The 16884-nt window shown below is 42.7% G+C and overlaps 1 protein-coding gene across 10 annotated transcripts in view; it reads right to left on the reverse strand.

The window, feature by feature from the left end:
- Positions 1–16884, reverse strand: part of CACNA1B (calcium voltage-gated channel subunit alpha1 B) — a 310095-nt gene that overhangs the window by 121606 nt on the left and 171605 nt on the right. For all 10 annotated transcript variants that reach the window (XM_052815098.1, XM_052815096.1, XM_052815094.1 and 7 more), the window contains 3 exons: positions 16230–16439; positions 7444–7556; positions 3928–4040 (listed from right to left, as the gene is read on the reverse strand). In XM_052815098.1, the coding sequence (XP_052671058.1) occupies positions 3928–4040; positions 7444–7556; positions 16230–16439 (436 nt within the window). The remainder of the gene's footprint in view (positions 1–3927; positions 4041–7443; positions 7557–16229; positions 16440–16884) is intronic.

Consider the following 16884-nt stretch of genomic DNA (forward strand, 5'->3'; position numbering starts at 1 on the left):
ATACAGCTCACTGAGTGGCAGAAGCCCTCGTAGCCTCGCAAGGGCAGAGATGGTCACCTCGGTGCATGTGTACCCATGCAGAGCAGTCATCTGCAGCGAAAGCGTTCCATTTATTTTCTCAGCAACCCTTTTCCTGATATAGATTTCAACCTTTCTGCACCTTCTCATCTGTCATGGCAGTCAGCAGGGGTGTCAAAACCAGGGATGTGTCAGTATCACCAAGGTGACACTGAACATGGGGACAGTGAAGCCCTCTCTTCATAAGACACGAATCAGGAATAAACAGCTCATTTCCACCAGGATGTCTTTGTGGTGTGTCCTTCCAACTCACCAAATGCCAGTATCCACAAGTGGACTTAAACTCCCACGTTTAAACATTTCTGTAGACATTTAACACACACATTCATGCACAGTGATGCCTTCAGTGTGAGGTGATTCAGCCACACAGTTTAAGCATCCAGGACCGAGCAACTGCCTCAGAGGATGAAAACAAATCTGGGACATTAACTCCAACATGGCAAGAGGGAATGGCTCAGCCCAAATCCTGACTGACCCATCCAAGTCACATCTGGCCAGATACTGAATTTAGTTTGCTATTATCTCCCCTGTCCCCTGAGGTGGCTCCTGGCACACTCGCAGGCAGGCATGTCGAGTGACAGCGTGCCAGGGAGGGTGCTCAGAAACAGCTCTCTTTTCTAGCTTTATTGCCCTGCTGAGAACAGGCAGGGAGCACTTATATTAGGAAAACTAATGAATCAGAAAATGCAGAAAGAGCTATTAAGCAGAGGAGCTCTTTGACAATCTCCTTTTGGACAGATCAGCATGCGGAACAACGGGGCTGGAGCAGGCAGTAGGAAAGGAGTGATTTAGAGCCATTTCACGTGTCCTCTGTTAAAAGTTTTGAGTCTGTGATCATGGGGAGAATTTTTTCTCTCGTTTTCTCCAGTGACTTCTCTCATTTCCACTGCCTGGCACTGGGAGCTGCCATCCAGAGGTGACTGTCCACAGCAGCATGCTCTCCCATCCTGCCATGTATTGTCCTCCGGCTGCAGTTTTGGGGACAGATCCATGCACTGAGCTCCTTCCTGCAGTGCAGCTGTGGGTATCCAGCAGAAGGAAGCCCACGGATTTTTCTGATCTGCTGGTGGGGAGAGAAGCTCAGAGCTTGAGTCAGAAGAGCAGAAACATCATCCTTTCTCTTCTCTTTGTCTTCATTTTCCTCCTCTTCCTTCCCCCAGGTGTAGCTGGGAGGACTGAACCAGCCCATGTTTCTCTGTACTGAGGATGATACAGGCACATCCATCCCAGGAGAAGCAGGATCTTGCTCTCCCATTGCACCCATTCCAAGAAAAGTTATGCCCATAATACAGCAACAGAGGTTTCAGGGGAAACTTTGACCTCTTGGGACAATATCTTCAGTTGAAAAGTTGCAACCAAACCTACTCAGGGTTAGCCCCTAAGCAAAAGGGGCTGAGCTGCTCTCTTTGGAGAAGGAGGAAGGGTTTGCTGATCACATGGCTCTCCCCTGCTCAACACAATGGCTTCAGGCAAAATCTGCCACAAGCAAGGGGTTCGCACCTCTCAACTGGACACAAAATACATGTGGAGGCTCTGTCTTGTCCTGAAATAGCTCAGCACCAAACCCTCTCTGACTACAGAGCACCAAGATATAATGAGGAGTTGCATTTCTACAGATGTCAGTCCCCATCCAGTTTTGTTATGACAAAGAGGAAAACATGTGAAGCTGTTTTCTCCTTGTCCTCCTTGCTGAATTTTAGCCCCTCTTAGGGTGCTTCCCCTCATAGCGCATCCTGCTGTCACCTTTCAGGCCAGCTGTAATTTAACCTTTTAACTATTGCATCACTCTGCTCTCTGCAGTCACACTGATTTGGGACATATGAATCAAAAGGTCTTACACCATTGATTATTCAAAGCAGGTGGATTGCAACTGGCTTCTGTTAAACACAGAGGCAAAAAATAAAAAAAAAAAAACAAACACAGCAGGGAGCTTCAGAGAAAAAACTGCTATGAAAGAAATGGAAAAAGAGGAAAAAAGAAAACTACTGAGGGTCAGGATGTTTGCACAGTAAAGACTGTAATGAGAGCAGGTGGGTAGCAATCTGTGCCCGGTGCCATCGCTTTGGTTCCTCTCCACGAGTTATGCTAGGACTGAGCTGTGCAGCTCCAGCACTGGGATAATGTGGCCCAGCACACTTGAGATCCCCCCATGTGAGCTGGGGGGGGACCTGGCTTCTGGTAATGCAGTTAATGCATTTCTGTCACGTTAGGTGAAAAATCCACGTAATTAGGTCAAGGCAACTTCAGCATCAGTAGGGTGAGAATTTCACTCGCTGTCCTGAGAAGGGGGAGAGCACTCTGCTTGCTCCACGATATGCTTTGTTAAGTTAAATCTCAGGCTTCATCCCTTTATTGTGTTGGCTAAAATCCTGAATAGTCAAAACTCACAAAAAGATCATTCTAACTTGCAAAAATGTCCAAAATTTTTCAAAAGTACAACACACAATCTGATACACTAAATCTCAGTAGCTCTGGATAAAATTAACTGCTGACAATTAATTGCTATGGATTTGCTACAAAACCTGGAGTTTTCCATAAATAAGATTAGTGCAAAGGTAGACTATAGTGACATTTTCTGGGGCAGGCACCCACCTATTTTGCTGGATGTTTTCAGAACTTAATGTTTCCAACCCCTTTGTATCACACACGAATCTTGGATGTGCATAATGATTAGCAGATACAAATCAGCAAACCCTACAGTGCTAACAAAACCTGTGTGTTTGAATAGCTGCAAAAGTACCTGGTTACTTCAACTGACTGTTTTGCTCAAATGTGACAACCTGTGCTTTATCTATTTGAGGTGGTTGGGGGTTTTTTGGAGGGAGGTGCTATTCCTTCTTTTTTTACTTCAAGCCAAGCACAAGTAAGAGAGTGATGGGAAGAGAGGAGATCTGAGGAGGTAATGGTGTAAAAAAAAAAAAATGTGGAAAACAACAGCAGGAGCACCTAAATGTGTCATCAATTTCCACACCACAATTTTGAAATCCTGCAGAAATTGCTCTAGATGGATTTACAAGTTGCACAGTAGCTGTTTGCTAATGCCAGCACGCATTAATGCAATGCATGAGCATGAAAACAACGGAAAAGCTGTGGCAACCCAACTCTGGTGAAAATTCAACTTCGTAGGTCAAGACTGAAAACCTCAGACGTTCCCAGACCACACACAGCACAGGCAGCAGCAACACACTTTATGTGTGTGTCAGCACAGTGGTTCAGGCACCAGGATTTAGTATCTAACTATAACCAGGGCAGCTCAGTTTTCCAGTTCCTAAATACTTAAGGAACTATCACCAGATCAACAACAGGTAAGGACAGTGGGCAGTTGATGGGGCTTAGAAAGTAAATAAGAAACTTTTTTCTCTTACCACAAGAAATAAGGGATCACCCTGCGAGATTTTTGTTTTAAGCAAGCTTAAAAACAAAGAAAAGAAGGATGCTCTCATGCAGCCTCATGGAGACCTCTGCACAAGGGTAGACAAACCTGCACATGAGGCTGGGGAAAGGGCTGTTTAAAGTCCTTGTGGATGCAAATACAGGCTCAGGAACTCCCTAAACTTTCAACTGCCAGAAACTCTGATTGCCCAGCCAAGGAAAGGGCAATTCTGCATCTGCAGTTCTCTTCTCTTCCGCTCCCGTACCCCATTAGGGCCAGTGCAGACATAAGATGTTAGGACAGACAAGACCTTTGTGCCAGCTAGTACCGGGTTTTGGGGCGTTGTTTTTTGTTTTAAAACTTTTTTTTTTTTTTTTAACAAGTGTGGAGAGCACTACTACTTGCTGTGGGGCTCCTGAGACAGATTTCATATGGTGCTAAAAGACTAATGTGAGCGGAAAGGGAGCTGGACTTACTTTGTTACTTTGAAAATCCTCAGCAGTCGAAGTGCTCTCAATACGCTGATGCCAAATGAGGTACCTGGTTTCACTGCAGCCCAAATAACTTCAAATATACTTCCCACGATGACCTGCAAGAAGAGTCCATTTTACATAAGGCAAAACTTCTGCTTAGTTCTTTGTGGTGCTTCTAGAGACGCTGAGGACAGAACAAGAATCAGAGCTTGGGCTGTGATGGTTTTCTTATGAAGCCTTCAGCAAAATCATGAATTAGCTAACAGCACTAAAAAAATTTGTTCCAACTTTCTGCAGTCCAGTCTAAAACAGGACAATACCTAGAAGCGGGAGAGACGCATCGGAGGTCACAGATAGGAACATGTTGCTTTCTTCTCTAGCAAGCAAACTACATTAAAATAACCTGTTTTGAAAAACACTGTATTTTTTTTTTTTTTTTACACTGGCTCAACTGCAAATGCCTACACTTCATTATCCCACCTCATGCAGTCGGTCTGCACAGCCTGCAAAGATTTAGGGGAACACTGCTCCATCCTCCCCTTCCCATCAGAAGCACCAAAAGTCTTCACCACAGCACTGCGGAACAGTGAAGCATCAGCTCTGGGCAAGATCCACCAGAAACTTCTGGCAACTGACAGTCTTTAGGAGAGCCATTAAGGTAATAGCTATTAAGAGATCCTGCAAAGCCTCTAGCGTGCACATCCAGTAGTCTGCCAGGCCCTCAGCCTCAGGTTATTGAAAAATTATCCCCAATCAAGGAGGTTTTTGAAGTTTTGTTTTGTCTGTTTGTTTGCTTTAAGGTTGGAAGAGAATTAATCTCAAGTGATAGAGAAATCTTCTCTGCGATCCTGTATTATAAGATGAGCAAAACAGTAATGGGTTAAGCACAATTGGAAAGGGCAATTATATCCACACAGGTTACTGCACAGTTAATAGGAGAAGACAGGCATTTCACTGCCAATTGCTGTTATTACTTGCATTAACCTAGCATTTCAGAGCTCCCATGGACCATGGTCCCTGGTTGTGCGAAACATACCATAAACACATTATCACTGGACCCCAGCGAGCAGTTGTTTCGTGTTGTGAGAGGGAATGTTAATGGGAAGTCAGGGCCAGCAGAGCTGTCTGAGTACCTGAGCAGTGCTGGGAGACTCAGCAGCTTGGAAACCCCTTTCATAAACAGAAACCTGGATGTCTTTTGAAAACTACAGCATTGCTTACAGCTGCTCTGCAAGAAATGCTGTACCCTGAGCTTCAAGAAAATGCAGTGGGAAAGGGAGATACACAACAGTTGCTCATCCAGTTTCTCCCATCAGGAAAAGAAGGAACTAAAACTTCTCTCCCACAGTCTATCACTCTTGGGAATCCCTCATGAATCAGCAAAAACCTTTCCTTAGACCCTCCACATGTTACACTGATAATTAATTTTCCTGGCATCTCAGCATGGCCTCCTGGGAGCTTGTTTCACATGAGACCCCACCGGACTGTTTCTCCCAAGACTGATGTTGCTCTGATTTGTTGTTTCACTTTTTGCATTTCATCTTGATGGTTTGTCAAACTAAACTGACTACAGATCTGTGCGATGTTCCAGTGGGGGTGAAGTGGCTGAATTAATTCTGGGGGCTGGAAGGTGGGTGAGGAGGAAAAAACATAGACAGAAGTAGGATCCCTGTGGATTCTCTGAAGAAGGAAGAATTAGAAACAGATCAACAGCTTTACATCCTGGGAAACACTCAGAAGAGCTTATAGCCAGTGCTGCACTCACCATAGCATGACACAAAGCAGAGACACCCGGTAGGTTTATCTCTTGCTTAGTGCAAGCTCCTAAATCACCTGTCCCTGATCATCAGGTACAAGTTCTTCTTGCTGTGGAAGGAGCATCCTGGATACAATGATCCAGTGAAACTGGCAGCCAGCATAGGGGCAAGCTGGCTGCAGCTCTGAACCCACCAAATCCATTGGTGAAGGACATCGATCTACTTACTGTCTGTCACTAGATAATGCAAACAAAGCAATGATACCCTTAGAAGACTAATTAGGCAATATTGCTTGGCCACCAAATGTCTTTGACTCAGCTTACAGAAGCTGGGGTCTTTGGGCATGCACTGAACTTAATGAAAGCTGAGTGTCAGCCCCCTTGTATTCTGTGCGCACACTCTTCATCCCAGCCTTTGCAGGACATCTTGCCAGTAGTTAAACCTTGCCATGGGTTGGCTGCCTTCAGCTGAGGGGACCCTCTCTGCCCCTCAGATTAGGTACCAACTCTGAATATGCAGACATCCAGTTATCTTACATTATCTGTGTTATTTGTGCTCTGGTTTGCTCTCATGACAGTTAGAGTCTGTGCAATATCCTTTGCGCTATGCAGCCAGAAAGAGCGGCACAATGCATTTCAATGCTCTGAGCCACCACCAGCTCTGATGAACACCCCAGAAGGGGGACCCCCACACTTAGTGCAGCCTGATGGAACCCCTCAGTCTGGTGATTCTCGGGCTGGATGGCTTAATCTCAAAGTCTATTTAGCTCTGAGCTTTCCTGCTGACACTGCCAAAAAGAGAAGTTGGCTCTACCTGTAGTCTTGGATTTAGGAGTGGTCACTTACCAAAGGTAAGAATACCTCCTCCTCCCTTGCAGGAGCACAGCTGAAAGCAGGGAATTTTGCTCCACAGGGGAGAAGAAACTCCCAGCATTTTGGCAGATAAAGACTAGAAACAACAGACTGAATCTTGGAGAGAAGGGCTGGATGATGTGTACAATGACCTGGATTGTTTTCCCCTTGCCCGTGGCTGTATCATAAGCTTCATATCTGGTTTGTTAAAGAAAACTTACAGACCGATTCTGCCTCTGGGATACAGTGCTCAGCCCACACTAAAGTTAAGAGAAGCTGAGTTAAACTCTGTGAGGACAGATTACAGCCTAATAGCTTTTAATGAATAAATTAACATCTGCATGCAACGTTCTTCGTTAGACAGAGTCAAAACTGGCCCCACTATTCACATTTCAAAGCTATAGTTTTAGCACGAAGGGGAGAGCCTGTACCTCTGCAATAAAAGGATGTGAGCTATTGCCTTTCTGTCACCTAATCATGTGTTTAGACTTCTACTTCTGGGCACTCATGTCTGAAAAGTGCTGCCGATGTATCTTGAGGTAAAGGCCATTAAATGGATGATAGGGGAGACGAGCAATAAGATGTGTAGGGTTTTTGTCTTTCAGTCACCTCATTTAAATGGGAGAGAGAATCTTGCAGTAATCAGAGCATTTACTGGTGCTGATGCTGCGAACACCCTGTAGCTTGCTGAGGAAATGAAATCCCCAGCTGTCACATTTCTTCAAAAAGGATGATAACTAGGGGAAGCTTAATGTGTTTCACTGCAGCTAATTTATACAATGACTACTCCCCACAGAAGACACACTTACAGCACTATTTCCCATGGATTCCCATACTCACCCTTAAACGCCGAACCCCACTGAATAACGGCAGAGCCACACACTTCATCTACACAGCTGAAGCCTACTCACCCCAAAGTCAAAGCAGTTGAATGAAGAGTGGAAGTAATTTCTTGGCCCTAGTCCATACATCTTCAAAGACATCTCAGTAAGGAACAGACCCAGAAAAACAAACTCTGCAAAGTCTGGAAACAGGAAAAGAGATTAAATTAGTCCACAAGACCTTGGTAGGCAGATCTCTTAATGTGGGGAACAACAGTAAGTTTTCACAACAGAGACTGCCTCCTGCCAGAAGGAAATCCCTTTGCAATGGCAAACAAGACCCCGATGACAGTTTCACATAATTATTTCTATATGCACATGAGCTGTATTCAACCTTCAGGAACTATGAAGGCAATGTTTCATGTGTACTGTGGGAAGGTTGGTATGAGCATTAAATAATATTCTCATCATCTCTGTAAAGGAATTTCAAAAGAAAGCTCTGGATCTAATATTTCTAAAGGTCTAATTTCATTGCACAGATAATGTTTTGCAAATGTATGTTTGGGACTTCTGTACCTACACGAGACGGGTACTTTTGGGAGTGGAGTGTAAGCTTTTGTAACATCCTCTCATGATAAAAATACCTTCATACCCAACAGAACTGCTGCCTCGGAGAGCTTATATTCAGAGGTGTTGTGTCTACTGTTAGCACATAGCCACATTTATTTTTATTATGCCTGTATAACCATATAATTATGGAAGAGCAAGTTCTGTTTCCTCCTGTTTCACATATCATAGGCAAATAGGCTGTGAAGCTTTTGATGGGAAAATTTATCACCTATGATGAAACAAAGGGCAGAAAGAACATAGCTGGAGACTTCAATTTCCAGATCAAGTTTTTAGGACTTGAAGCTACAGAAAACACTGCCTTTGGCATTTTAAGTCATGCAAGTTTAGATCTGGAGGCCAGTAAGCAACAGCAACAATGGAATGTTAAAAACAAATATAAAAAGGGCAAAAAACCTCTACACTACCAAAACAAACCAAATAGTATAAGGCAAACCTCTCCCTCTAGAGAGAAGATGAGGAAAAGAATCAAACTTCAAAGGGTGGAGATTAATCACATTGCTTAGCGCAGTACAGAAGGTTCTCGGATGCTGTAGCAGCGCAGATGCAACAGGAAAGTCGTCTTCGGTAATTTCACTTTTATGATTCTGGGAATGATAAAGACAAGATGGTGCCAAACTTTTCTCAAAGGTGCACAGGGACAGACAAAGGGCAACAGATACAAGTTGCAACAAGGAAAATTTCAGCTGGATAATCCTGAACCCCAGGTGCTTTGTACACCTCCTGCAATATGGGGCTTCAGCTAACGAACGTGGGCAAAGAGAGAGGAGGGAATGAGGGTCCTTTCAAACCGCATGGCTTTCACTCCATTCACTGCCTTGCATATTCATATTGAGTGAGTGCAGTTGGCCCAGGTCCATCTCACATTGCTGATTGTCTTTTGAAATTGCTTGAAAAATACAGCCTCAATTATCAAAAAATAAAAAGGGGTTTTAAATTTTAAATGAAAGACAGTCATGAAATATCATGGGCATCATGTTAACTGAAATCCAGGAAGCATTAACCAGATGAGAAAGGTTTTATTAACACTTCTGTGAGGAGCCTACAAGGACATTTCTGCCAACATTTGCAGTAGGGGAGGAAATACCAGGAGCGTATTAATTGTACTATGTAACCTACTCTCCTTGAAAATAAGAGCAATATCATTAAAGGAGACTATCAAAGGCAAAGTGTTCACATTTGAGGAATAAGATGACAAAGTATGAGGTCTTCAGACTTCTCAGCCTTTTTCCTACCAAGAGGTAGGCTCCACCCACTGGATCTCAGTGCTCAGGGGAAAGCTTGGTCACAAGGAGGAGCAGCACACCTCCATCTCCCTTTGAGGCTGGAACTGGCTAGGAGAAGCTTATTCACACCTGCACCATGCTACAACTTTTCTCTCCTTTCTGACATCAGACACAACAGCTCTGTGAGCAAACAGTTGTTTCCAACACCAGGGACCCCAGAGTAGGGAGTTATCCACAGTTACACTGGCAATCCATCTAATTATACAAGTGCAGAGGGTGCGAGAAAGGGACCAGGTGAACCAATGTCAGGCATAAAATGAGATGGCTGACAAGTCCAATAATATAAAAATACAGAATTTTTAAAAACCACGTGTTCAGTGGTATTGAATTTCCTTGCACATAATTAAAAAGATCACAATTGTGAATTAGCAAGAATGTTAAAATCCTTAATTATTAATAGCTGGTCCTGTAAATCAGAAGCTTAAACTAGCTTCCAGGCCAGATCCTGAACTTCCATTCTGCACCCTACACACTTTGGAAGTGGTAAGAAACAGAAGGTAAAATTCCCCCAATAAAGCAGATGCATCTTCTCTGGGTGTGGAAGAATTTGTGCTGTTCCTGTCACCTATTTCAGTCCTTAGGCCAGAGGGAAAGCTTGCACCAGCATTTGTGCTGACAAGAGTCTCTCCCTTGCTGGGCAGTTACCACTCCCATCTTCAGTTTCACACTCAGCAGAGCTCAGCAAGCCTGACAGTGCTTATTGGAATGTCTTCAATATAAAGTCTCCCTATTACAAGGACTGATATCAAACCAATGCTTTGAAACTGGTGGCCTTGCTCAGTTAGCAGACAAAACTTAAAATCATATGGAAGGGTTGTAGATCAGACCTACAGAAAGCATTGCACAGCCTCCACCTGCTTCATATCTCATGCTGGCAGGGAGATTCTTATCCTCTTCTCTGTCCACCAGACTCACCTTTAAGAGTTACATTTCAGGTACACCCCATATTCTTTCACAGAATAATAATAATACTGGGGGGAGGGGGGGTACTGTAATTTTCACCAATAGATCTCAGTACACTTTGCCAAGACAATTACCATCATTTCAAAAGAAGAAAAAGGAGGAAAGAAACGAAGATTAATGTTCAGTCACCCATCCAGCAGAAGCATGAAAAAAACCAGGTATCAACCAGTTCAATGTTCCATCATTGGACTGACACATCCTGCAAACACACATGCAAAACCAAAATATCATAGGAGGAAAAAAACCTAGCAAATGCTGTCTTTAAGTAAAATAGAATCAAGAAATATTTTATTAAAAAGAAAAATAAATTTAAAAAAACAACAGGAAACATTAGAAACTCAGAACATCCAAGAAACCACTTCCTTCTGCTGTTCTTGAAAGAACCACCCAACTTGTCCTTTCACAGCTGATGACTTCCATCTAGGTGGAGTTCAAAACAGGCAGCAATAGCTATATTTCAGCAGATACCAGGTGCTCCAGATCATAGTCCTATGAGGACAGGGGACGGAGGGAAGGAAAATATGAACATAGTGAACTCCTTGGGCAGAAGGAATTGACTCAAAGTGAATCAGCTTCTTCAGCAGATGGATCAGAAACACGATTTCTTCTGACATAGCCCTGCCCGTATAATTGAAAATGCAATTTCATTGTTTGGACCTCCTGGTATTCAGATCCCACATGTAATTTAATCTGTGTTAAGCAGAAGCATTTTGTAATGTGATTTAAGGAAAAAAAGTTTGATACAAATACTCTTATTTAATTTCAAATTTGTGCTATTGGCAAAGGCCTTGCTAGCATCTTTTTGCCCCATAAGTTTGAATTAGATAGTTAGCAGCTCTTTTTTGTCAGTCACCCATGGATTAATTCCATTTCTGCCATGTCTCCAAGTCCGATGTCATTAGGAGCAGGTGCCAAGCCTACCGCTTTGGTTTCCTCTGCTCATCCTCCTTGTACATTACACCAACCAGGAGAACCTCAGCAAAGTACAACTTCCTCCTCTTTGACAAAGCAGATATGAAATGTTCAGCAGACATAAACAAATATGCTCACTTCAGAAAGCCTTTTCCTCACAATTGCAAATGCTGTATATTTATATCCGGAGGGAACTGGCTATCTACTTCAAAGGCAAACACAACATCATCAAAAAAAGCCTAATTGCACCAGACGCATGGTTCAGCATCATGTAGCACACAGGGAAGATGTTCTCAGGCCATAATGGCTAAAATACTGTTTTCAAATATAGTATTTATCAGAAAGGAGACATTCTGGATCTTGTTTTTAAACAGATATAAATTTAGGAGCAAGTTAAGGATCACTGTAGTGGTAGCTGGAGAAACATGGAGAGAGCTGCTTCGTGAAGGGCAGCCACAGGGGAATGGAAGCCTGATGAGAGGGCTCCCAAGCGAAACCTTACTGATCCAACCCCAAAACCTTCTCACCATGGTCCCAAAGCCTGCCTCAGGGAAGCCAGAGAGCTATGGTTCCAGCCTTCTTCCACAGCTTTAGCCAGAGGAAGAGGAGACCACCACCACCATCTCTGCTGGCCTCCTGCACAGCACAGGGCATGGAAATGCATTCATCTGTTTCCACATTGGGCTTGCAATTTCTGCTCAAGCTACAGCATATATTTTTAAAAGGCACAGTCCTGACTGAAAAACCCTTAACACTGCACCTGTGTGCCCACATTATGGAGTTTGTTGGTTTGCTGCCCTCACAGTTGAAGATGCATCTTTGCTGCTACTAGATGTCAGCGATGATTTTCTAGGCTAGATTACAGAGTTTTCTTCTGACAGAAGTCTCTTTTTTTCTGAGAATGCCAGCAATGGTGCAAATTACCACAAACTGATGACAATCATGGGTGGCTGCATGAAATATATACTTTTAGAGGGAACTGCAACTTATTTAATTGAAGGTCTATGCTTCGGTAAGGAGAACATGCCGTGCATCCATGTGCAGTATGAGAAAACTCCTGTTGCTATGCGGCACTGGAACCCTTTCCATGCAGAGAAAGAAAATCTCTGATCTAATTTGGGGATAATTACAGGGGCATAAAGTATGTCCTGTTCTTCACCATACCCCAAGAATTCAAAGAATTTCTCATCAGCTCTTTCAATAAGACTAAAGAAATCCCAAGCCCCTTTCTAAAGCTCCTACAGTTCCTTTTTCAAAGCAGTTGCAGCAATATGGAATATCAAGTGGAGAAAGCTAATCAGAACAATTCAACAGCAGGAAAGTTAAAAGAAAAGACCAAGGGAAAAATAAATCAGTGCAGACCCATAGGCTTTTACCAACCGTTCTTTAAGTAAAATTAATTTGTAATGTAATTATACTTTTCCCCAGAGGGACAGGTATAATTGAATTAGAGGTGCCTGGTAGAGTTTCAGGGTTTAGCGGATCCTCCCAGACTTTACCACACTCCTCTCCCACTGCTACAGTTCACAAAACTCCTCACCAGTTCATTTCTAAGCACCTTCCATGAAACAACATAATTAGAATTGGCTACTTCTCTCTTGCTATACATCAGACTAGCTAAGTCCTGCTCCTCTGTAGTGAAGTTCACTCATCACGGATAAACTTGAAAGCCATTTTTAAACTCTGTCACTCCTATAGTTAAAGGATTTTGCCAAGTATTTCCAGGACCTGTTTAAAATTCCCTGGTCTTGTGATACCTTGTTCTGCCTATATCTAATGATTTGCGCACGAATCTTGGTCAGAACAGAACTCCTCAAGGGCTAAACCACATCTGGGCTTGTTCACAAATGTGTTTGCTGCAGGGTTAACTAGGCTGGCTGCAGTTTAGTGCACGCAGCAGTGAGGGGGCCAAGCCCAGTCTTACCATGTTTGCAGTAACAAACAACCAGTTAGTCCACGCAAAGTCCACGTACCTTAAGGTGTAAAATATTCCCTGCATTCAATGTTAGACTTTGGATTAGTAGGAAAAATTATGGTATGAAAACTATACCATCCCCCAGGAAAGCAGGCAGAAACCTTTAGGTCATTACCAATGCAAAGACAGGCATGAATATAATACTACAGCTCATCATCCTGAAAAGCTGGGAGCGTTTGGAGGTACAGGACTCTTGTAATTTAAGAGGTTGAGCTTGTAAGCCTTTTCAGTGGACAATTCTCTTTGTTCTAAAATCATGTTAAAAAAGGTTTCTTCCCAGAGCTTCCATTACACTGTGCCATAAGACAGACCAGAGACAATCCTCCCCAAAATGAACCCCTGGCACCTCTGCTTCTTGTCTTGGAGAAAACTATCTTTGGGGGAAAAAACCAAAACAAAACAAAAAACAAACAAACAAAAAAACCCCCAAGATAAAATTACCTAGAGTATCTTAGAATTTCCACGACAACCATTCATTCTGGCTTTTATTCTCTATGTCGTGGTGGCTAATCTTGTACCACTCCGCTTAAAGACCCAATGCTTATACCTGTACAAGAACATCCACAAAACCTATGATTCCTCAGATATTCTGGTTTTGTCTGTGACCCAGGTCTGTGTTGCCCTCACCAATCACAGTGTTGTTTCTAACAGTGTTTATGTGTAGCCACTAGTATGTCTTTTAGTGAATCTAAGAGACTGATTTGTGAAACACCTGCTCAGGTGTTTCTTTATTGACAAGGGACATACTCAAGTCTTACAGTAAATGGCAGTGCAATGATGCAAAGATATATAAAGGGCAGATGAGACACAGGAAAGCACCTATGGCTGGGAGGATGCTGAGGATTTAACTCCCAAGAACACATGGTTCCTTGGTGTTTTTCTGACTTTTCCATTAAAAATAACTCAATGGAATCACTTGTTCTTAGCTAGGTAGTACCTTAGCACCAAGAAATTAAAATATGCTACCCAAGTTTTTTGGAAACTAATTCACAATACTGGGTGTTATGGACACATCCAAAGCTTCTGAAAGAAGGATCCACCCCAATCCATGATCCCAGGCACAACACAATTTCAACCTTCCCTATTTTTTGTCTCCAGCTAAGGCAGGTTGGGAACCTAATTTATGGCCTCTGTCCCAGATACGTTTCCCACACAGAGGTGAGCCTTTAATTCTAATTAACAGAAACATCCCTTCCAGCTCATATGAATACTAAGTAGAAGTTGCTGGCTCATGGATTTCTTAATGTTCTCTTAGAAAAGTTACTGCATAAGGTGTTCCCAAAACTGAGTTTGGAAATCTAAGCCTTCCTTTTTGAGTTGAAAGACTTAAAGTGGTTGGTTTTTTTCTAGACATTTATTCTTAATTCAAGAGGAAATCCTAAGCCTCAAACTTTTAATTACTCTGCCAATCGACCTTATTATTTATGTTAAATTTAGGAAATGAATAAGCAAGACTGACTTCTCTGTGTAGTCTCTCTCTCTTTTCAGTCTAAATCTTGAAAAAAAAACAAACAAACAAAAGAGTTGAAAGAAGTTTCTGTCCTTCTTATACAACTCTCATTATAGCTCCAGTTACCTGGTGGTATTAAATATTTCAGCAACCATTAATAGAGAGTTTTTTTGAAGTCAGAGCAGCTAGTATTCTTGACCTTTTAGGTCTATAAAAAAAAACTTCAAAAGTTTGCTTTCTTATAATAAGGTGAGAGCTGAGGATCTGGAGATAGAAATATTTAAGTATTTAATTTATATAGAAATCAATGAAAATTAGGTAGATAAGTATCTTTAATGATCTAAGCCACAGTTATTAAGTCAGACTGTTTGAAATATTTTAGGGTTTTTTCCCAGTCTTCTGTTCTCTTGCTTCACAAGTTTTACTTAGCAAATTCTGAACTAGCCGTATCTGAACATCAAGTAGTGAACAAAAGATTTGTTCCTGGCCATTTTATAGATTCAGAAGTGGCCAATGCAATGGATCTGTCTCCCAGAAACAAGCTCTCCATCCCTTCTCTTCAGAAGGAAAAACTTGCAGTGTCCCATTTTCAGTGTCACCATATTCCTACAAGTTTTCGAGCTCTAGGAGTCACAGCCTACAACCTTCATTAAAATAAATGAAAAAAAGCGCTCTCCTTTACATTCCACATTTTTTTAAAACAGGCTTTGTGAGCAAGTCTGCAACCTCCATGTAACGCTGTGCTGTGTAAAGGTACCAATTGCAGAAAGCTGCCTCCATTGATTATTCATCATAGGACAGAACAATATGCAATTTAAAAAAAAAAAAAAACAATCATACTTCAAAAGCACTTATAGACTATCTGAAGCCTAAACGGATAGGTGACCACAGGAACTAAGCTAAAATAAAAGCTTTTGCACAAATATAGTATAATCTTCTGTACGGTATTATTTCTGTCACCACTGCACATATTTTCACAGAAGGGCATCATGACATTTATCCCACCTGATCACACACTGTTACTAAGGAAGACACGATTATCAAAAAAGACCTTTTGTAAAGTTGCAACCTTTTAAAGAATACAACAATAATAGCTACAACTGTAGTGAATTACTGTATGATTCTATAAGCACAGATTGACATTTTTATCTCCCAAGTAGCATCAGCCATTGCATGTGCTGCTATCCCTGGGACATCAGTGCTGGCAGAGCTTTAAGTATGTGCACAACAGAAAAATCACCCGTGCAGATCAGCTGCAAAGTGGCATGAATTCTGCAGTTCTCTGGGCAGATGCTGATTAGACAGAGAAAACTGCCTTTACCCAAGTAGTGAGTCATTCCCCCTCCTTTCATAAAGCCTCCTACAGAACAAATCCTCCCGCAGTGTTACAAGATGTAAATGTGTTTGAATCTGAAGTTTCAGATAATATTTAGGATCACATTCCCACCTCAAAACAGTATCATGTCCTGGTGGATTTTTTTTTAATTGTATGACTCAGCTACTCCTGAGTTACTAGAACCACTCATTAATGAATTTCTGACCCTCCTCTAAGGGAGGTATAGGAAGCCAAAAGACCAGACCTCACGGGGATGTGACAGCAGTGCTCAGAGTAGTCAAAAACGCAAGACCTCGTTAGAGGAAAGGTGCAGTCCCCGGTACTCACACAGCGCAGTGGTGAGCTTCTCCGGCTGGTCATAGTGCACCATCGCAACGCAGAGTGTGTTGAGGGCGACCACACAGAGGACAATCCAGTAGAAGCTCTGAGCTTTCACCATGCGCCGGATGAAGAACCGGAACATTTTCTCTTTCCTCCTGAAGTAGGACGAGCTCTCGTTCTTCCCACTCTTCAAACTGGCACGGGCAAAAGGAGACCCTGGGACAGAAAGAAGAGTCACCACACCACATTCCGGCAGGTGAAAGGCTGGAGGACGTTCCCAGGCACACGGACCCTCTCCCAAGCACTAGAAACACAGCTGAGCAGAAAGCTGGGCACATTGACTATGGGCTGAGCAAGGGCGTTTCGCTTGCAATGACATAGTGAGGGATGAAGGCTGGGATTTTAAAACTTCATGAATGAATGCCCAGCTCCACCATCTAAAGAAACTGGGTTTCCAACCCTTTGAAGCAATCTTGATTGTCTCAGTTTAACTCATAACTTTTGGGTTCCCAGTTGACTGGAGGGACAGAAAGTACCAGGCACAGTGGTATTTCTGCCTGTGGTGTGGAGCACATCCTCTTGGAGCTGGGTAGCTGGCAACAGGAAAGCTGGTCCCTATTTCCCCTGCTCCAAGGACAAAGCAAAGACCCAGACCTTACTA

Source organism: Harpia harpyja, chromosome 19 (genome assembly GCF_026419915.1).
Source record: "Harpia harpyja isolate bHarHar1 chromosome 19, bHarHar1 primary haplotype, whole genome shotgun sequence".
Classification (NCBI taxonomy): Eukaryota; Metazoa; Chordata; class Aves; order Accipitriformes; family Accipitridae; genus Harpia; species Harpia harpyja.